The 22,464-nt window shown below is 40.9% G+C and overlaps 1 protein-coding gene across 2 annotated transcripts in view; it reads left to right on the top strand.

Moving 5' to 3' along the window:
* Positions 1 to 22,464, top strand: part of LOC108696071 (cGMP-dependent protein kinase 1) — a 430,860-nt gene that overhangs the window by 282,160 nt on the left and 126,236 nt on the right. For both annotated transcript variants that reach the window (XM_018225072.2, XM_018225071.2), the window contains exon 4: positions 22,095 to 22,200. In XM_018225072.2, the coding sequence (XP_018080561.1) occupies positions 22,095 to 22,200 (106 nt within the window). The remainder of the gene's footprint in view (positions 1 to 22,094; positions 22,201 to 22,464) is intronic.

Raw genomic sequence — 22,464 nt, forward strand, 5'->3', positions numbered from 1 at the left:
AATCTGAAATAGTGGATTCGGTGCATCCCTAGTAATTAGTGATGCACCAATGTCCCGCAAAATTTGCAAAACGGTGAAAAATTTGCGTTAAAGTCAATGGGCATCTGAATAGTGTTGATGCGCTGTGATTTTGAAGCGAACTACTTTACGAATGCGTGTCCAAAATTTTTCGACACCGCCAAATTTTCACGGGAGATTCACCAAATGTATTGTATGTATGTAGATCTGATTGGGAGCAGCTTGAGATTGTGCTATACATGGGACCTGTTATCCAGAATGCTCGGGAGCTGGGGTTTTCCAGATAATGGATCTTTCCATGGTTTGGCTCTTCATATCTTAAGTCTACTAGAAAATCATATAAACATTAAATAAACCCTATAGGCTGATTTTGCTTCCAAAATTCCAAAAAATGATATCTTAGTTGGGGTCAAGTACAAGCTACTGTTTTATTATTACACAGAAAAAGGAAATCATTTTTAAAAATGTTGATTATTTGGATAAAATGGAGTCTATGGGAGATGAGCTTCCTGAAGTTTGAAGCTTTCTGGATAACTGGTTTCAGGATAACAGATCCCATACCTGTACTACGGGGCTTATTTGCTAGCACTGATTCACCCATAACATTTTTTTCATTGGGCAGTATTATATATTGGGGTATATGTCCCCTTAACAGAGGCTTTCAAGATCCCAGTTATTTTCCTACGCAACTCGCATTTATCCGAGCCTTTTATATGTGTTTGTGTCGGCTGAATAGAAAGATTTACTTCTGACTAAATTTTTAAGTTGATTTCTGACGGCTGCGAATTTATTCAGCCTTTTGTATCCAAAGCCACTTGTGGCACAAAGCGCCAGGTGTTAAGCCACAATCGATGGGAAAAAGTGTATTAAAACCTTGTCGTTCAGCGGCAGGACTTTATTATTGCGCTATGGCAGCACGGAAAGTCAAGCCTGCAATTAGAACTCCAAACACTCCGGCGCTTTCTCGGATTAATTCCTTGAGCGATGTTTGTAACAACATCAACGAAAATGCTTGAACTTTTGTTGCTTGGAATTGTGTGGGTGGGATTAACTCCTGCGAGATATTGAATATATTTGCCCCCCTGCCGCTGCTAAAATACAGTTTATTTCTAAGGCTGCCTGTGGTTTCCGAGGGTCGCTGAGAAGTGCCGCTTAATGCAGAGTTTTGCCTTAAGTTTTGCCTTGTCGTAGTATTTAGCTGCCGTTTGGGTCTGGGGTTCTTGAAGACCCGTAGGTACAGAAACATAAAGGCACAGGAGATATCTATATGGATATTATTACTTAATAGTAGAAGTGAGTATTCAGTAACCCTGAACCGAGCCCGGGCCCCAAACTTAAAGGAATTCTGCCATGATTTTTATGTTGTTTTTATTTCTAAATTACACGGTTTACACTGCAAATAATTCACTCTACAATATAAAATTTCATTCCAGAACCAGCAAGTGTATTTAGTTGTAATATTGGTGTGTAGGTGCATCTCAGGTCATTTTGCCTGGTCATGTGCTTTCAGAAAGAGCCAGCACTTTAGGATGGAACTGCTTTCTGGCAGGCTGTTGTTTCTCCTACTCAATGTAACTGAATGTGTCTCAGTGGGACCTGGATTTTACTATTGAGTGTTGTTCTTAGATCTACCAGGCAGCTGTTATCTTGTGTTAGGGAGCTGCTATCTGTTACCTTCCCATTGTTCTTTTGTTAGGCTGCTGGGGGGGGAAGGGAGCAGGTGATATCACTCCAACTTGCAGTGCAGCAGTAAAGAGTGACTGAAGTCACATGACTGGGGGCAGCTGTGATACTGGCAATATGTCTAGCCCCAGGCAATATGTCTAGATTTCAAAATGAAATATAAAAAAATCTGTTTGCTCTTTTGAGAAACGGATTTCAGTGCATAATTCTGCTGGAGCAGCACTATTAACTGATGTGTTTTGAAAAAAAAAACATTTTTCCCATGACAATATCCCTTTAAGAGCCCACTCCTCCTAATCCTGTGGCAAACTCCCCTGTGCATATTTACCTTCCTACTAAATTTGTCACCTGCCTACCTAATGCGCTGCCCATCTACCCAGTTGCCACCGGCCCACTCCCAGTGCACCACCCACCAGCCCCTCCATACCTTGTACTTCCTCCTTCTCCTCCTAATAACTTGCGGCCACTCATCCTGGCAGAGGGCAGGAGTGGGTTGGCGGGGCCCATGATGACTGTGGCCCACCGGGTTTTCTCCTGGTGTCCTGCTGGCCCAGTCTGACCCTGTTTGTATTATCTGTATAGTTTAATAAGGGGTAGAGTTAGGTGCTGGCATGCTAATAGGTGTAAATCATGGCCGTTAGTGTGTCAGACTCCTTACATTTGCACCCACTTCATGTGCAGTGTAAGAGTGCCCTGCACCCTAGTAGGGTTGCCACCTTTTCTGGAAAAAAATACCGGCCTTCCTATATTCTTGCCGTTTTTTTCTATTATTAACATTAGGATCAACCATCATTTTTACTGGCCAGGTGACAACCCTACACCCTAGCCTTGTTCCACTTGCACCAGGTTTCAGGTGCCCCACATAAATTGACTAACATTTTCACCACTGGCAAAACATTACATTTCACAGCAAAAAAAGTATAAAAATGCACTCATCCCTTCCTGGTACATTTTGGTTGTCCCTCCTACTTGCTGTGGTAGCTGAGCAATTAAGTGCAACTCTCCCTTCCAGTGCAAGAGAGGAAGAGCCATTTCCTGTTTAATGAGCTCCACCCTCTTTGCAGTTCAGCCTATTACGGAGGTAATCTTCCTATATTTATATTTTTTTGTTGATTTATTGCTCAATTGCAGAAGCGAGAGACAGATAATTACACGCAGGAGGCGGCTGATGTTTCTTCACTTGATTGGCCCAATCAGAACCAAGTCAAATCCCAGTGAAGTCAATGGAACAAACATATCATTCTGTCTTTCTACGCAAATAAAATAGAATTGTGCCGCTCTCTCTCTATCCGATAAATTAGGAGCAGCCTCGTAACTCGGATGTTTACGAGGGATCAAGGAACATGAATATAAGGATAATTTGCTTACGAGATGCTTGATAAATTTGAAACGCCTATTAATTGCATTGTTTGGTCTTTTCCAGACCATATGTTCATGCGTCTAATTATATTCCTAACAAGAGAAGCTGTTTCTGCTTTGTACATTCACTTGGCTGCCAAGTGCTCTGCTCTAGTAGGAAGGGGGCAATGTAACATAAGCACATAGTTGCCATTTGGCTCATAGACTAAAAACAATATATAGGCAGAGGTCTTGTCTCCTGATATCACAACAGAGAAGCAAAGACAATTGAATAAATACAGGGTTTTGACTTCAAAGAAAACATCCCTACTAGGTAGAAATAAATGTCGGATCAGTTAAAAGGATTAATTATAATATTTTCAGGAATTCTCAGCCGTGAAAAGTAGACTTTTTGTACTTCGATGGAAATGCCTCTTTTTAAAACAGAAAAACAACCCTATCCTATACAGAGTGATGAGACGTCTGGTGTGAGCCCTAGGGCTTCATCTGTCAACACATGTCACTTTCTGAGATGAAGAAAAATGATAGAATTTTAAATTTAGCCTCTGAAAACACCGTCAAAATTCAAGCCAGGTTTCTTTTTCCAGTGTCTTTAATAGGGATTCCACGGTTACTGCGCTAGGAATTGGAATGGAATCACCTGCAAGAGCATTAGATCTGTCACTCTGTTGTGGCTTAGGTCATATTATATGATTATATCAACACAGGGACCCGTATACTGTGGGAGAACTTTGACTCTATGATGGGAAGTGTAGTCCAAGAAGAATTGAGCAAGTTGGACTTTCATTGTTTTTGCTATTATGGTAGAATACCCTGGTGGGAATAAACCAAAAGATTCCTGATTAAAAAGTCTGGATATATAACTCACACCCTTAATCTACAAATCCCACCCAGATTGACACATCTAAATATGGAGTACAGCATGGTCCATCTAAGACAGTGGTCATTGGGTTTGTGTGGGTTCAAGCCTCTCTTGGAGAGGATATAGCCATTATGCCAAAATCTATCCCAAACTGACCTTCTACTTGAGCCTTCATGTGTAGCTAGGAGAGCATGTTGGCATTAATCCCAAATCTCACCCTTACTGACCTCCTTACTCGGACTTCAGAGGTGTCTAGGAGACCATAAATGAATTATCCCCCAACCCTAATTGACCTTATGGTTGAGCCCTCTTACACTGCCCCATATTTTTAAGACATAAAGATCTATTCTAAGGCATACATCAGTTTACCTCACCACTCCGTTTATCCCCCCAAGCCTTGGACCCCTTTCATTTACGTCATTGGACTTTTGTAGGTTCAAGCCTCCCTTGGAGGACCAGCTGTTGTTCAGGGCACCCCTTAGCATATAACAAAGTTACATATATGAAAATATACAGTACATTGGTGTATCAGCCATTCTGTGTTGACCCTTGACCCCAAATGTTTAACTCAGATGTCACCATAACTAACCTCCCACCTGGCCTCTCAGAGGTAATTGGTATTATACCCAAATTCAGGAGAAGATATAACCATTATGCTCAATGCTAACCCAAACTGACCTTCTATTTGAGCCTTCATGGGTATTTAGGAGAACATGTTGTCATTAATCCCAAATGTCACCCTAACAGACTATCTACCTGGACCTGGGCCTTTAGGGGTATTCAGGAGAGAATATAGCCACTATGCTAACGAAAACTGACCTTCTACTTCAGCTTTCTGGGTATCTAGAAGAGCATGTTGGCATTAATCCCAAATCTCACCCCAAGTGACTTACCTCCTTCTTGGGTCTTCAGAGGTATCTAGGAGTGTATAATTGACCTTCAGGCTGAGCACCCTCAGGTCCCATATTTTTTGGACCCAAAAAGACATACCTCAGTCTACTTCCCCACTACTTTTACCCTCCCAAACTTCAAACCCCTTTCATTTAGGTCGCTAATCCTTTCCTCAGAATTCCGGATTGTTGATTAACACATTTGGACCAAACTAGGAACGGATGTGTTCTGTGGATAAAATACTGATGTTGGCATGACTTGAGACTTTCCTTTTTATATTGACTTTTCTTACTTAGATTAATGATTCCAATGTTCTCTTTGCATCTCAGCAACTGAGAGATATCGCCAGTAATATCTGTTGGATAGGGTATCAGTGGAAATAATGGATTTGCTGCCCTGTTATGTGATAAGTGCTTTATCTATAGAATGCAGTTGACATGGATTTCACCTTTCGTGTATAAGAGGCTCTTTGGTGCCATCATTGGAATGATTAAAGCCTTGCATTATAACAAGAGGAAGGCTGATGACAAACCTGGAGACAGACACACCAAATTCAATGACAAGCAGCAGGGGTGGTCTCCACGCTCGCCATGGGATGAAGGGGTGCAGGTAGCAGAGAATGATGGAAGTTCTTGGTTGAGGACCTGTAGAGTTCCTGGGGCTATTAAACTGATTTTATGTGATCTGTCAATGTTTTTTATGATTAAACATCAGACCTCTTACTTGAGCAGTTCCACAAATGCCTCCAAAGAATTCCAAATGTGCCAATTTCACACAGGTTCCCAACCTTTTCATCAAATGCCCAGTATAGCCATCTAGTGCACCCAATCTCTGAATCTGCCTTAATCCCCACCAACCAAGACTGGGCATTGGAGGGATATTGGGCAGGATACTGAATACAGAATGAGTTCTGAACCCAAAAATTCAGAAAGGCGCTGCTTTAGGGTGTTGAGTTTGCAGCAGCAGCAGCACTATCACAGGATCTCTGTATAATATGATATATAAGAGTCAGCAAAGTATTTACCCAACAATTCACACAGCGCTGACACATCGTTTGTATACCCCTACTCGAAGGCTTTTAATTCCAATTACCAGGCAGCGAGAACAAGCAGAATAAATCCCAGCAATAACCAAACACGAAGGTGAATCTGTATATAAATGCTCTTTTATTACAAACAATTCGTCACTTCGCTGTGAGTAAATGCGCTCGGAACCAGAAGGATTTATGACCAGGCTCAGCCTGGGGTTTTTCAAGCGGGAGCATTTTCCTATGATTCACCTGAGGTGCTTCCAGCGTCAGTACAGTCAGTCAGTGTAGGTAGGAGCTGCCATATTGCTTCCCTAATGAGGGTATAGCTTGCTGCATGTATGTGCACTAAATGTATATATAGGCTCATGCACTATGAGCAAATTCACTCTCTCTCTCTCTCTCTCTCTCTCTCTCTCTCTATATATGGGATCGGTTACTGGAACCCCATTATCCAGAAAGCTCTCAATTACGGGAAGGCCATCTCCCATAAACTCCATTTTATAATTCTGATTTTTTTCAATTCATTTTCTTTTACTCTGTAATAGTTAATCAGTACCTTGTGCTTGATCCCAACTAAGATATAACTAATTCTTATTAAAAGCAAAACAATGCTATTGAGTTTATTTCATCCAAATGACAAAAAGATCCCTTATCCGTAAAACCCCAGGTCCTGAGCATTTTAGATAACAGGACCCATGCCTGCATATATATAGTTCAGTATAAGGGTGGTGGCTAGGGATCGGCGAAAAATTCTCGAATTTTGCGTGAAATTTGTTGACGCCGGCAACAATTTTGATAGCGACGACAATTTGATGTGCGCCTATTTTGTCCAATTGCATTAAAGTCAATGCGTTAAATTGCCGACATTTCCAAAAAATTTAGATGCTGGCGACAATTTTGAATTCAATTTCAAATTTTGAATTTCAAATTCACTGCGAATTCACGCCTGGCGAATAAATTCGTCCATCGCTAGTGGTGGCACACAGGGAGATGAGTCGCCTGTGATAAATCTTCCCTACTGGGGGCGACTAATCTCCCCGAAATGCCTTCCCACCGGCAAGAATGTGAATTGGCAGCAGGAGGGCATACGAGTTGCTGACGTTTTCCGAAGTCGCCTGAAGTTTCCTTGTGAGGGAGATCTGAAGTTGCCCGCAGAACCGAAGATTTATCGCAGGCGACTGATCTCCCCGTGTGCCACCACCCTAAGGTTACCGCTTATAGTTCTGTTTATTTGTATTTATAGCCAGTAATAAATTAGACCTTTATCTCAGGATTGTTAAAATGGTATTAAAAATTAAAGGGGTACTCTACCCTTCTTTTGAAAAGAAAAAAAAAAAGTAATTATCTTTTACAAATAACTTTGAAATCGGGGCAAATGAGCTGCTGACTTGAATAAGCTAAACGCATTTAACATTTTCAGTGCAAGTATAACCCACCGAAGTCATTATCAGATACGTTTTGACAAGAGATGATAATTCCCACCTTGTGCGTCGCCTGGATACAATTAAACGAGCCCTGGAAATGCTGCTCGCTCATTGAATTACATGCTCTTCTGTGTTGATAGAAAAGCCTGAAGAAATCCATCAGCCTCCTAATAACTGGCTAATTTCCCATTAGGGATATTAAACTAAGCCCCGCCCCTTTCTCCACTGCGTTCCTATTGACTAAAGGGAAGGTGTTTGCACTATGGAAACTCCAGGAGGATAAGGGGACTAAGCAATGCAATGCAGTGGCCTCCAATAAATAAGCAGAAGGAAGAAAAAGACATTTAAATACATTTATCAGCCTTGATAAAGCAAGGGTTAAATAAAGGCAGCTATGAATAAGTAAAATGAACACATGAGAGTGTGTGTGGGTTAGTTGGCCTTTTATCTTCTCTATTGGTGAGTTAGACATTGGCTGCTATTCCTGTTAATCTGGATGAATGGAGATGCAGAGGCTTCACATAAGGTTAATATGTTGAAAGGGCTTAAACCAGACGGTGCCCTGGTGAGCGAAGGTGGGGGACACTCCGTCTGCTTCAAAGGCAAACTAACCTGGCTGGGGTAGAAGAATTCATTGGCTGGTTGAAAAAAAAAAAGATTCCCTCCCCACCTGACAAGGATCAAACATTTATTTTAAAGGGGAACTAAACCCTGAGCCTTTGTTATCATATATTCTTTCCTAAAGAGAGTAAACTTAAAAAACACAGCTCTTAGGGCAGAGACACACGCTCAGAATCGGGGAGATTAGTCGCCCCCAGCGACAAATCTCCTCTTCTTCGGGGCGACTAATCTCCCCGAACTGATGGCTAGCATGTATATCGGCGGCTGGATGGCAATTGGTGCGCTTCGTTTTCTGAAGTCGCCCGAAGAAACTTCGGGCGACTTCAGAAAACGAAACGCTCCGGCCAGAAGTTTAGATTCTAGCCGGTGGGAGGCAGTTCAGGGAGATTAGTCGTCCCGAAGAAGAGGAGATTTATCGCCCGGCGACTAATCTCCCTGAATCTGAGCGTGTGTCTCTGCCCTTAAAGGCCTATTTATCAACATTTTAGTGGTTTTAGAGGTTTTTGAAACCATGACTAAAACCTGCAAATACCATGGAATTTATTAAAAGATCCACATTGAAAAGGCATGAATGTAAAAAAAATCGAACTATCAGAAAACAATACAAATAGCCCAAATTGATTTAAAAAAACGTCCAATAGGATCAGCGCAGCTCCCGTTGACTTCTACAGGACCTCGAGAACTTTTACCTGGTAAATTTTTTTATATGAGTTTTTTGTGGTTTTTACACAGATTTATCAAGGGTTGAATTTCGAGGTAATGGGAGTTTTTTTAAACTCCCATAACTTCAAAATTCGGAAATTAAAAAAGAGCAATTGAAATTTATCAAAAATCAAAAAAAAAAAACGTTTTGTTCTTCCGGGTTATTCGTTTTTTGATCAAACTTGAATCGTACGAATCAGAGTAACAGCACATTCGAATTCGATTCAAAGTTTTTCCAAAAAAACCCCTTTGATTTTTCATAGTCCACCAATTGACTCTAAATGGGTTCTAGGAGGTCCCCCACAGCAATTCGGCAGGTTTTATATGAAGAAGGGTCAAAGTTTAATTTTTAATGAGACGGTACATGATAAATTTCGATAATTTAATTTTTGTTTTTTTTCAAATTAAATCGAATTTAGAATATTCTCTTGTTGAAGTACACAAAAATTAGCTTGCAATTCAAATTTTTTTAATTCGAATTTTCACTTCGACCTTTGATAAATCTGCCTAAATAAATCTCACATGTTTAGAGTTTTACAAAAATATAGAAAAACCACGAATTTGTGAAATTGAATGTTAGTAAATAGGCCCCTTAGAGTCGTCATTTATAACCTTGTTGCCTCACAGATGTGCAACAGCCCCCCCTAGTGACCATCTGTTGTTTTTATTGTGTATTGCAGCGCTAGTCATTCATTTCATTTTGTCGCTCTCGTGTAAATTCTGTAAAATAAATTGGGGATTCCTTAAAACGGTAAATAATCCAGTAAAGCTCGGGATTATAACACAACAGGAGGGCCACGGGAAGTAAATAGACAATCGGGGTCTAATTGCAGGGGTATAAGCAAAGCAGGTTGTTTGTGTTCATTGCAAATGTCACACTAGATGTGCCGCGAGTTGTGTGTTTCCAGGGCGATGTTTATAGCAAACGTCATTATTTTGTCTGTCAGTTGTTTGTTCAACACAGAATCTGACATTTACTCTTTGTCTCTATGACTTATTTCCAGCAAAGGAATTCACTTTCTGGTGACGTGTTTATTAAGTGAAGTGAAATGGGATTTTGCAGGTTGTATTGGGGCTGCAGCTATTCCTTATTACCTACAAGAGTAGCAAGAAAATTCAATTCTGTACAGTGAATCACACAGTGTAGTAACATTTGCCTCAGTCCATAGCAACTGAGACTGCAGCGGACTGAGCATAACTAACTGCCAACTGGGCGGCCCTTGGGAATCAACTGAAAACTTGGAGGTCATATCTTGCTCACTCAGAAACAATGGGGCTCATTTATCAACACTGGGCAAATTTGCTCATGGACTGTTACCTATAGCAACTAGTGATGGGTGAATTTATTCGGTAGGCGTGAATTTGCAGCAAATTTGCGCGTTTCGCCGCAGACTAATGAATTTGCAAAAATTGATGCCAACGACGGTACCAACGCCGGAGTGAACGTTTTTTCTACGCCGGTGACGGTTCAGACGCTGGCGCCGATTTTGACACCAGCGCCGATTAACGGACACCCTTTAACTTTAATGGGCACCGACATCAACTTTGATGCTGGCGCCCAAATTGCCGTTTGGCTAATTTTTCACCAGTTTTGCGAATTTCATAGGAAATTCGTGTTGAAGTGAAATGGGAAAAATTCGCCCATCACTAATAGCAACCAATCAGTGATTAGATTTTTAAAGCCAACTGCAAGAAGAACAATGCATGCAGCGATCTGATTGGTTGCTATAGCTAACAGCCCATGGGCAAATTTGCCCAGTGTTGATAAATGAGCCCCAATGTTTCCAATGTGCCAACATCTTTATAGGGGAACTTAACCCCAAAAAATGATCTGCTAATACTGGGCTTTCAGCTCAGGAACCAGACCCGAATTTGTGGGCAGGCCACAAAGGCCCGGTTTAGGCCGGCAAAAATCTTGAGGTGGGTTGTGGGTGGCCTAGGGGTGCGTTGGATTGAAATACGGCCCTTTCAGGAGGTCTCTTAAAAAAGGGTAATTTAGGAAAGTAATGATAGTGTGCAAAATGCAATTTATCCACAATGTAACCTTCCCCCTCCCCAGAATGATAACATAATCACTAAACACGGGGAGTTGTGGTCACTGCAGGGTCGGACTTGGCTGGGGGGACACTGGGAAAAAAATCCGGTGGGCCCCACTAACCCAGACCCGCACCCCACAGAAGACTGTGTTGGCTTGTCATGTTCCCTCGGACCTCCCCGGATGGTGGCCACTAAGGACAGATGTTAAAGGAGAACTAAAGCCCAACTAAAGAAGTAGCTAGAAATGTTGTATATGATGTTTTGTGCTTCTGTACCAGCCCAAGGCAACCACAGCCCTTTAGCAGTAAAGATCTGTGTCTCCAAAGATGCCCCAGTAGCTCCCCATCTTCTTTTCTGCTGATTCACTGCACATGCTCTGTGCTGCTGTCACTTACTGAGCTTAGGGAGCCACTCACAATATACAGTACACATAGAATAGAAATGTCACAATATAAGGCTGATTAGTAATTAATACACATAATTACTACATGGCAGCACAGAAACCAGTGCAATTAGCATCAGAATTGAATAATCAGCAAACCTGTAGCATCAGCTTATATTACAGGGAAGCTCATTTTCTGCTGGATAATTAGTGACGAGCCCTAAGCTTAGCTTCTCAACAGCCAATCAGAGCCCACTGAGCATGTGAGTGTCACAGACACTTTCCAAGATGGTGACCCCCTGTGACAAGTTTGAAGTCCTGGATCATTGCTGCTATTGGAAGTGGCTGACAAAATGCTCATATTACCAGCAATAAGCTCCTAAGTGACAGGGAGAACTCACTAGTATAATTAATAGGTAGTGATGGGCGAATAAATTTGCCTGGCACTTATTCGCGGCAAATTTCCACGTTTTGCCACCAACGAATACATTTGCGAATCTCCCGCGAAAATTTGCCGGTGAAAATTTGCCGGCGTCAATTTCTGATTTTCACGATTTTTTCGTGAAAACAATCGAATTGCTTGATTTTTGCTTGCAAATGTTCGAACAGCTCGATTTTTTGGTGAAAACGTTAGAATTGCACGAATTGTTTGTGAAAATGTACGCTTGATTTTTAGGGAAAACTTTTGAATTGCACTATTTTTTGTGTGAAAACTTTGAATTTCGCGTTTTTTTGCATGAAAACGACTGAATTTCAAGATTTTTTGTGTGAAAACGATCGAATTTCATGATTTTTTGTGAACTTTTGGTTTTCACGATTTTCGCGATTTTTTTGCCATTTTGTGAATTTTGCGGGAAATTCCATCACTATTTATAGGTGAGAAAAGCTCAAACAAAAAAGACTTTCAGTACTGACTGAACATCTTAACAATGATCCGTAATGTTCAGTACAAGGTCCTGCATTTATGATCAATGATTAAGTGACAAACGTCAGGTTTAACTTTCCCTTTCTCCCCATCCCCACACTAATATATATTTGAGCTGGGCCATTATAACCGATTGATATCCCCAATGGGTCGTTTTCCTTCTGTAAATGAGTGAGAATAAGCTGCACATTCAGATCTGTGAGTCCTGGAAGTGAATAATTGATATTATGGGTTGCAATTACATACATCAGCTCGGCCTTAGGTACAAAATACACAATTAAATGAGGGAAAGCCTGTGCATAATTAATAACCATGCGCCTTCGAATTCTACCTTTCCGGATGAGAAATGGTTTGGGAAAGAGAGAGGAGAAATTGCCGCTTTTTGATTCAGTCCCAGCAAAATTAGCGAAGCTGCAGCAACATTTATCGTCATTTAGAGCATCTGTGCCATTCATTATACATGAACGCCGGCTTGTATACAGGATAAAGCAACTAGAGGCTGCTGGATTCACTATCATTTCACTTTAGCTGATTTAGAGGGGGGCTCCTGAACCCCCATATGAGAGGGAACAGAAATTCAACAATTTAAACTACAACTCCCAGAATCCATACCTCCCAACATTTTGGAAATAAAAAGAGGGACAAAATATTTGCCGTAGCGCGGCAACATTTTTGACCGCGCCTACTTTTAATTACCATGTTTATTTTACAAAATTTGGCAGGTTATGAAAGTTTGAACATATTTCTGTATTTTTTTCCAATTATTACAGTTTTGCTAATGAAGGTGAATTGCCCTTTAATCTGTGAGTCTCACGTCTCCCAAGGGTTATCTTATATTGTTACAATTACTTATTTGCTTATCTAGAAATTGTTACAAAAGTATCTTATCTGAACCTCATGGCTGTTCTGGGCTCTCTGCCAATTAAAGGGGATGTTCGCCTTCCAAATACTTTTTTCAATTCAGTTGTTTTTAGATTATTACCCAGAAATAAAAATATCTTTTAATTACTTTCCATTATTTATTTTTCACAGTTTTTCCAAAATCTGAGTGTAAAGTTGAATGTTGGTGTCTCTGGTGTTTGAGTCTGGCAGCTCAGTAATTCAGGTGCAGATTCTGAACTGTTACAATTTTGCAACATTTAGGGGCATATTTATCAAGGGTCGAGTTTCGAATTGAAAAAACGTCGAAATTCGAATTCAAAAAGACCAACCAGAAAAAAATAATGAATTTTTTTGGTCGAATAAGTCCATTTTCGATTGAATGGGTCCGTATTCAGCTACGAATCGAAGGAATAGCGTTTTCGATCGATTTCGATTAGAAGTTTTTCCCAAAAAAAAACCTTTGAGTCCACTAATTGACTCCAAATAGGTTCTAGGAGGTCCCCCGAAGGCTAAAACAGCAATTCAGCAGGTTTTAGATGGCAAATATTCGAATTTTTAAAGAGACAGTACGTGATAAATTTCGATATTCAAATTTTTTAATTTTTTCAAATTTGAATCCAATTTAGACTATTCCCTAGTCGAAGTACACAAAAAATATCTTGAAATTAGATTTTTTTTTTTCATTGAAAATTCACCTCGACCTTTGATAAATCGGCCCCTTAGTTGATCCATTTCTCAGCAGCATCTCTGGAGTATCAGCAACTATTGTATCAAGTCTAACAGCTGCCTGTAATGAAACTCAGGGATTCTGCTCAGCAGGGACAAAGATAAGAAATGTATCAACTAAATGTATCCATTTAGAACAGTTTACAGGGTCGCGACCCCTCCTCCCAGAGCTGCTTTAGAAGGTGAAAAATGACATTTTACACTTCAATATTAGAAAAACCGTGACACATAGAAAATAGAAAGTCATTGGAAAAAATCTTTATTTCTGGCGATCTATCTGAAACCAAATAGTTGTTTGAAGGTGAAGAACCCCTATATATAGAAACATTGTTTCTTTTTTAGCTGTTCAGTGCAGAGAAAATCGGGTCTTTCCAGTACAAACACGGGTCTGCGGGTTGCGCTGTCGAAAGCGGGACTATCCCGCTGAAAACAGGACAGTTTTCTTAGGCAAACAACAAGTTAACAGTTTCAATTGTGTTAAAAACTCTCTTCTTAATTATAAGGGAAACATTTTTCCATCAGGCAAATCATTTCCTATAACCCAAATTACTCAGACTACAATTTATTTTGTGTTCCCTTCATTCCTGATTGTGGCGGCTTTGATCGTTCAACCAGTACAAAGAGATAATTGTTGGCAATTGCCGGCGCACGCGGGGGGCACATCAAAGCACAACAAACTTTATTAATAAGTGACAGAGATTTGTCATCCACACCCCGTGGGAAAAGTATGTGTGATATTAGTATTTATTTTTTTTGGGGGGAGGGGGTATCTTAATGAATCCCTTGTTGTAGCTCCTACATCTTCTGCACATGATGTGACCCTATAGGATCAAAATGATTGTCTGTAGGTGGGTTTGTTTCAGAAGCTATTGCTGTGCTGAGATGGCAGTTGCTTCATCCTGCTGAAACTGACATTTACCCCTGGGCAGTTGACACCCCTAATGTTTTATAAATATCAAAATATCATACAGACACCTCTGAGCATTGCATTTCTAATGTCAAATACCCCTAGGCTGTGCAGTGAGTGGGAAACTCTAGGAATCGGAGACTTGTCCAGGGGAGGAGTAGCTGAGGGCGGGGGACCAGGAGAGTGTGGGGGCCCCTAATAGGAAGCCCCAGTGGCACCTGGACCCCCAGTTTGAAAGTTACTGGCGGGTGATGGAAGAAACAGATTTCTCGAGTTAAGTACTGACTTCAAAGTCTGGGGGTATTTTAGGGTAGGAGTCCAATCTTCCATTCAGAGGTATTTGTAGATTTTCAATGCAAAGTGTACTTTCTGCTCTGTAGGATGTCCTCTGAATAGTCTGTGATTGGGTCTCGTCTGTTACTGTCAGGCGTATCCATTGGTCAATATTCTCAACCTACCCAACAATGGAAATCCCACCAGGATTTTTCCTAGTGTCCTGTCGCCCAATCCAACGCTGGAGTGTGCTAGGAGTTCTTCTGTATCGGGAGCTAGAGGGTCCCAGGCTAGACATCCTTGAAGTGACTTCTAAGACATATAGGAGTTTCTACTGTTACTTATACCACCTCTTTCATATTCTGCTTAGATAATACTGTATATGTATGCCAGCAGGAACATCCCCCTAAGTTTGCTCATAGTCTGTACATAGAGATCCCATAAAACTATGACAGCATAGGTATTCCCTATACTAAGCACAATTCAGCAGGAACAATCCCCTAAGTTTGCTCATAGTCTGTACATAGAGATCCCATAAAACTATGGCAGTATAGGTATTCCCTATACTAAGCACAATTCAGCAGGAACAGTCCCCTAAGTTTGCACATAGTCTGTACAGAGAGATCCCATAAAACTATGGCAGCATAGGTATTCCCCTGTACTAAGCACAATTCAGCAGGAACAGCCCCTAAGTTTGCTCATAGTCTGTACATAGAGATCCCATAAAACTATGACAGCATAGGTATTCCCTATACTAAGCACAATTCAGCAGGAACAGTCCCCTAAGTTTGCACATAGTCTGTACAGAGAGATCCCATAAAACTATGGCAGCATAGGTATTCCCCTGTACTAAGCACAATTCAGCAGGAACAGCCCCTAAGTTTGCTCATAGTCTGTACAGAGAGATCCCATAAAACTATGTCAGCATAGGTATTCCATGTACTAAGCACAATTCAGCAGGAACAGTCCCCTAAGTTTGCTCATAGTCTGTACATAGAGATCCCATAAAACTATGGCAGCATAGGTATTCCCCTGTACTAAGCACAATTCAGCAGGAACAGCCCCTAAGTTTGCTCATAGTCTGTACAGAGAGATCCCATAAAACTATGTCAGCATAGGTATTCCCTGTACTAAGCACAATTCAGCAGGAACAGTCTGCCTCTGTTACAAACAGCCATCCAGAAAGACTGGCAAACGAAAGTGAAATCTTATCGACTGCCGCTCTTTTTCACTACAATTCATGTCACATTCAGAATAGCAGACTGCATCCCCTAATCCAATCGACTTGCTTTTCTTGCCTCCCAGACAATATTTAGATTGCGCTGTTTGAAAAATGTGTCCTGGGTATGATGCGGTTATAAAGAATTGGCCGTGCCAGCTTAGGAACACTGACACATAATCAATAGGAATCCAGGGCGAGGGCTTCTCTGCTTCTTTGTTATTGTGTTGCCTTGCAGGAGTCAAAGGGAACAATGGATGGCAGTTATGAGATGAATGTACTCAAGGCAAAATACATTTATCAAGTTTGTGTGTGATAGGCAGGGGTCTGTGTGTGATATGTAGGGGCTGATAGATAAGGTCTGTGTGTGACACGTAGGGGCTGATAGATAAGGTCTGTATGTGATAGGCAGGGGCTGATAGATGGGGTCTGTATGTGATACGTAGGGGCTGATAGATAGGGTTTGTATGTGATAGACAGTGGCTGATAGATAGGGTCTGTGTGTAGGGTTGCCACCCGGCTGGTATTTTACCGGCCTGGCCGGTAAAAACGATGGTTGATCCCAATGTTATTAATAGGGAAAAAAGATAAATATATAGGAAAAGGTGGCAACCCTATCTGTGTGTGATAGGCAGGGTCTGTGACTAGTGATGGGCAAATTTATTCGCTAATGAAACCGCTGCGAAAATTCGCCAGCAAAAATTCGCCGGCATCAAAAAAAAACAAAAAACGGACACTGGCGTCAAAAACGAGACATCTGCGCTGTTTCGCGAATTTTTCACCGTTTCGCGGGAAATTCGCACATTTTTCGGCGAAGCCAAATACCCCAAATTCACCCATCACTATCTGTGACAGACTGGTAGGGGCACAATGGCCATGGTGTATGTCCTGCAGTTGAAGGTTTTGTTGCTACAAATTGCAGTTGGTTGGGGCTGTGTCTACTTGGTAGAAGCCAATCAGTTTCATACATGGGATTTCAGTCTGGATTCTACAAACAAATACCCCAGTGATTTGAGAAAGGATTTGCTGAGTGTGAGCTTTGCAGGTCGAGGATCAAATCAGACATTTAACCCTTCGTGCGGCACAATTACTTCCATTGAAGATGCTGCCAGTAGCCGCTACTATTAAGCGGCAACACATGATTGGTTGGTTGTGCATCGTAGCGTCCTCAGGAGATCCTGCCAGACCTAGAACCCTCCCCCCCCTCTGCATTATTCTCACTCCCTGTCCTCTGAGACTGACAGAAGCACTTGGGGAGGAGATTAAGACCTATCAGAGAAAGTAAAAAAGACAATAGCAATTTAAAGCAAGGCAGAGTCTGCAACATCAGCAATGAAACAGTTTACTCTGCATTCATTTGTCAAATGGGAACTCCAGCAAAGAATAAATCATTCTAAGCCGCTGCAGAAAAGGGCACGAAAGTGCAGCAAAAGAGCAATGACTTAAACTTATAGGGGTGGTTCACCTTTAAGTTAACTTTTAATATGTGATAGAATGGCTAATTCTAATCAACTTTTCGATTGGTCTCCATTTTTTCTTTTTTATAGTTTTTAAATTATTTGCCTTCTTCTTCTGCCTCTTTCCAGCTTTCAAATGGGGTCGCTGGTCTCGTATAAAAAAACGAATGCTCTGTAAAGCTACACATTTATTGTTATTGCTACTTGTTATGACTCCTCTTTCTATTCAGGCCTCTCCTATTCATATTCCAGTCTCTTATTCAAATCAATGCATGGTTGCTAGGGGAATTTGGACCCTAGCAACCAGATGGCTGAAATTGCAAACAGGAGAGCTGCTGAATAAAAGCTAAATAACTCAAAAACCACAAATAATAAACATTGAAAACCAATTGCAGACTGCCTCCGAATATTACTCTCTACATCATACTAACAGTTAATTTAAAGGTGAACAACCCCTTTAAAAAAGGCTAAATCCATGAAAATTCACCCGGCCTAATTACAGAAAATTATCCTTAAGTCATCAGTATAGTTTTTGTCCAATGACTAGGGCAGACCCGACCTCCCCCAGCAAAAGGCGAGGTGGAGGCAAGGGTCTTCAATGTGATGCACAGTGCACATATTGTCAATATAGTCCGTCTTAACTTCCCCTTTAGACCCAGCGGGCAGAGTCCACAGATGTCCAGTCTGACGGGGGATGAAGTCTTGCTGAGAATTTGCATGGAAGCCAATTAAATGGCTGACGCTCTAATTGCCGATAAATCAGGCAGAATTCTCGTTATGTTATTGCCTAATTGAATGAATCTAACAGGAAGACAACAGGAATGATTCGGCTGTCTATTCATCCTTGTTCTCTAATAAAGATTTATCTGCTTTGTTTATTCTGCCAAGGATTCCGCATATAAAGCCAATGTCACTGGCTGCCATTTATTTTCCTATTAATTTCAGGACTGAATTAAAGGGCAAATAAAGGCCAGAGATATCGTGAATTCATATTGTGAGGTGTGTTCTCTGTCCCACATATTTACCAGTGGAGCCCTATGTAGTTCTGGGCCCCCAGTAACCCCTGGGTGGCTAACTGGGCTGGAACTGGAAGGCATTATGGGATTTGTAGTACGTTAAACCTTTCAAGAGTCTGGTATTAGATCCTTACTTACTGTAATGACTTCACACCTTAAGCTTGTCCCCGGCGACCTACAGTAAACTGCTTTCTGCTTTAATTAGAGACCCAATTAATATAATGTGTGTCTGTGTCCTGTGAGGCTGATGTTACAGAACCCCGGCTGCCTGTCCTGCGCTCGTATCCATCAGAGCAATAATTGCACCGCTGCTCTACCGATAATGCTTATGAGAGGTCATATGTAATCCTAATCTTCTGCGCCCCCCGATACCAATGCATATGGAAGCAACAATGCAGACTGATGGGAGCCTGCCTAGAATTAATGTTGTACCTAAAGGCAAAGTGACTTTGACAGTTTAATACATAAGATTTATCACTCCTTTGAGGTGTTTTTTTTATAATAAATGTGAGGTATTTACTATATAATCCAGCAGAATGACTTCTATTTACCCTTAAACTGCAATTGTTTTCACTTAGAATTATAGGAGGGATTGATATTGCCCTCGGCATCCTGTATTTTTCTCAAGCGATAAGCCCTGGTGCCAATGCACTTTCATCTTGCACCCTCGCTCATCCTACGTCCAAGATGAGACATTAAGTTCACGACCCCATAGACAGATAGGACTGATAAAGATAGAGAGATGGATGATAGAGAGATAGATGATAGATAGAAAGACAGACAGACAGACAGACAGATGATAGATAGATAGAGGGCACTTGTAGAGGGCAGGCTGGTGTGGGCATTGGGCAGAGTATTATTGCCTTGGGTGCCAATACTGCTTGGCTCTGCCTAACAGGGAGTTAGGGTTAAGAATAGGGGGACAGTGCTTATTTTCTGTTGTAGATATACCTAAAAGTCAAGCTTGAAGGTCAATCAGGGTGAAAACTTATTTTATTTACTATTGTTGGAAATGTGGCTAAATGGTGGATACACTCATATTGTCTGCATCTGTAACTTTGTTATCAGTTCAGAAGGCCCTTATTCAAGGTTGGACCTCCAACGAGGGTTTGAACTGAAAAAGTCAGGCAAACACTGTTCTATAGTTACGCTCATCAGGAGCCATCATGTATGTCTCTGTATGTGGAAGGAAATTCTTGTTGATAGGGGCCACAGGTAATATCATGTTATAGAGTACTTAAAAATGTTATAAAGTACAGGCAGTTTTGATTTTACCAAATGCAGAAGATGCAGGGCCAACTTTGACTTCAACTGGGAAGACCCAGAAAGATGGAAGGTCAAAACAAGGCAACTTTGACTCTATACTGGCAAAAAGGGTAAGGCTGAAGGCTTAAATGAGGTCAACTGTCACTTGAAGACAACGTGTCATAGTCAACTGAGATGTCTGAGAAGAAGCAGAGAGACAGATGAAGGGCCAGATTAAGGGTATTGATGACTTTAGGGGCTGGATAGGGATAGAAGAAGGGTTAAGCAGGGCAAACAACCTTTAATGTGAGAGCAATATGGTGGGGTATATTTTGAGATTCTATTGTCGTCTTCTCACTATATTCCAAATGGAGGTAAGTTGGGGACATTTTCTTTGGTTTCCACCAAATGTACAATAAAGTGTTTCCCTCTAAGGCTGACTACAACCCACTATCTGAGATTTCTCAGAATTACAGAATTTTAACTCAACTTCTTAATATTGATGGCAGGAAATTGGATGCCTTTTGTTGCAGCCTTCCAGTATTTACTCAGTATGACACCAGTCCTACATCATTTATGTTCTTCCTTTTATACATATGTGACAAAAGATTAACACTAGAACCTTGCCTTGTCCTTCACATAGTTTTAAATGCTGAAATTGTTCCAACATACTTTCTATGAGGTTGAGTGTTAAAGCGATGACAAATCTAGCTAATGCATTGCTTTTCTGTCATTTACAATTCACATATACTCATTACTTATGTTGACTGATGGGTCACAAAGAGGCCTTGATCATATATATTAAAGTAGTGGCATTTTAGCACAGTGTACCACCTTCTGAGAAATTACAGTGCTACAAATGCAGTTAAACATGTTTACCAAATGTAATAGCTCCATGTGTGTCTCTAGTATTCCATATAACCCAACCTTTAATGGTTCCATGCTGAGGAACACGCTTCACAGTAACTAGCAAATAGATGACCCTCAGCTTCTGATAATGATGCAGAAGGATGTTGGGTTTTATAAGGACTTAAAGAAACATTTCTGGACCAATGTATTTCTGTGGTATTGTTAGCTGATCCAATACAGTATACCAGTCTGGTTTAGCTTCATGAAATAACATTTCCCCCCTTAGAGACTGCGGTTAGGTAACCCTAAATAGTGTCAGACTGGGCCTCCTAGGGCCCACTAGTGCTACTCATCCTTCTAAGGCCACCAATGAACCTGGAAGTCAATTTAATATCTGCATTTAAAAAGTGTGAAAGACCTGTGGTAGAATTAAGAAAAAGATGATGAGAATTGTTCTTGGCCGGGGCCCACTAGGACATCCTGAGATTGACAGCCCACACCACAATAATTAGATGTAGACTGTGATAAAAGGTAATAGGTGTCATATAGACCTTTGGTGGAAATGAGAACGGTCTAATAGATATTGCTTTTTACTGGTACCCTCTAGGGATGGAACCAACCTGGAGATCTTCTGGTATTCCAATTCAATCTGGCCCTGACTTTACAGTGTATTCCCAAATACACCACTTCTATCAGTGATTGTCCTACTAAAGTTACACCTCTACCACTTAGTATGAATACATTGTACATCTGAATGGATACATTTGTGTTTTTGAATAAAAATGTGCCCTGTTGGCAAAGGTTGACTCCAGTTGAGTGATATTTCTAATACTTTTAGTGGTATAATTCCCTGGCTATTGGACAGATAATCTCTGGAAACATTTTAATGCTCCGATAATCAATGTGTTTGGGGAACTGTAATTATACCATAGTGTATATAGTAAATAAGATGCTCAGTAACACTTTATATGGAAACCCAATAATTCTAATTATCAGTTCTTGCTATCTTTCATGTCAATTTGTCTGTACAGTACATCACTTGTGTACAAAACTGCTGAATGTTCTGGACTTTATGAATTACCATTTACATGATAATTCTGAATAATTATAATATGACAGACATTCATTTGCCTAGGAACAGGCATAGCCAATGAAACGGTGTGGCCCTGTTTAATTGTTTGATTACTGCATTGTAATGCGTAGGTTCTTGTGATTAAATACCATGCAAGGTCATCATGTGCTCAATGTTCTTCTCAGGGGACCCAATTTGAGTCAGCTTCGTGTCTTGGCTTAGAACCAGCTAGATCCACCTCATTTTAATTTCTCATTTTATTTTGTAGCAGGAAATGTTACTGTATTCTGGGTAGCTCAGGTCAGACTGGCAATGTCCTGGTGGGTCCCAGTGTATGACACAATTTAGTACTTTTTATATCTAATGATAGATAGAGTGATCCCTCTATGAAGACTATGAAGGGACTCAGTGGTAACCCACAACATAGACACCCAGTGGTAACCCACAGCATTTTGGTTCGTAACCCATAGGTTAAGAATCCTAGCATTAACTATTCTTATCCTCTTCCTTTTAGCACTTACAAATGTGAAACTCTGGGCAATCGACCGACAATGTTTCCAGACGATAATGATGCGAACAGGGCTCATCAAGCACACAGAATACATGGAGTTTTTAAAAAGGTGGGAATTCTTATTATCTTTTCCAGAATTATTTCCATTTTATAAAAACAATGTCAAAAATGATATATTTTTTTAAATACTATACCACCTGGATAGTAATCAGCACTATATCAGCAAGACCTTCAAAGTTGTCCACAGCAGCTTACTATCTTTAGATGCCACTCTGGGCACAGCAGAACCATGAAATTAATGCTTGCCATAGATATCAGAACATGGTGATCAAGTGTTCTGTAACCCAGAAGTAAGGGACCATCCTTGCACCCA

This window comes from Xenopus laevis, chromosome 7L (assembly GCF_017654675.1).
Source record: "Xenopus laevis strain J_2021 chromosome 7L, Xenopus_laevis_v10.1, whole genome shotgun sequence".
NCBI lineage: Eukaryota > Metazoa > Chordata > Amphibia > Anura > Pipidae > Xenopus > Xenopus laevis.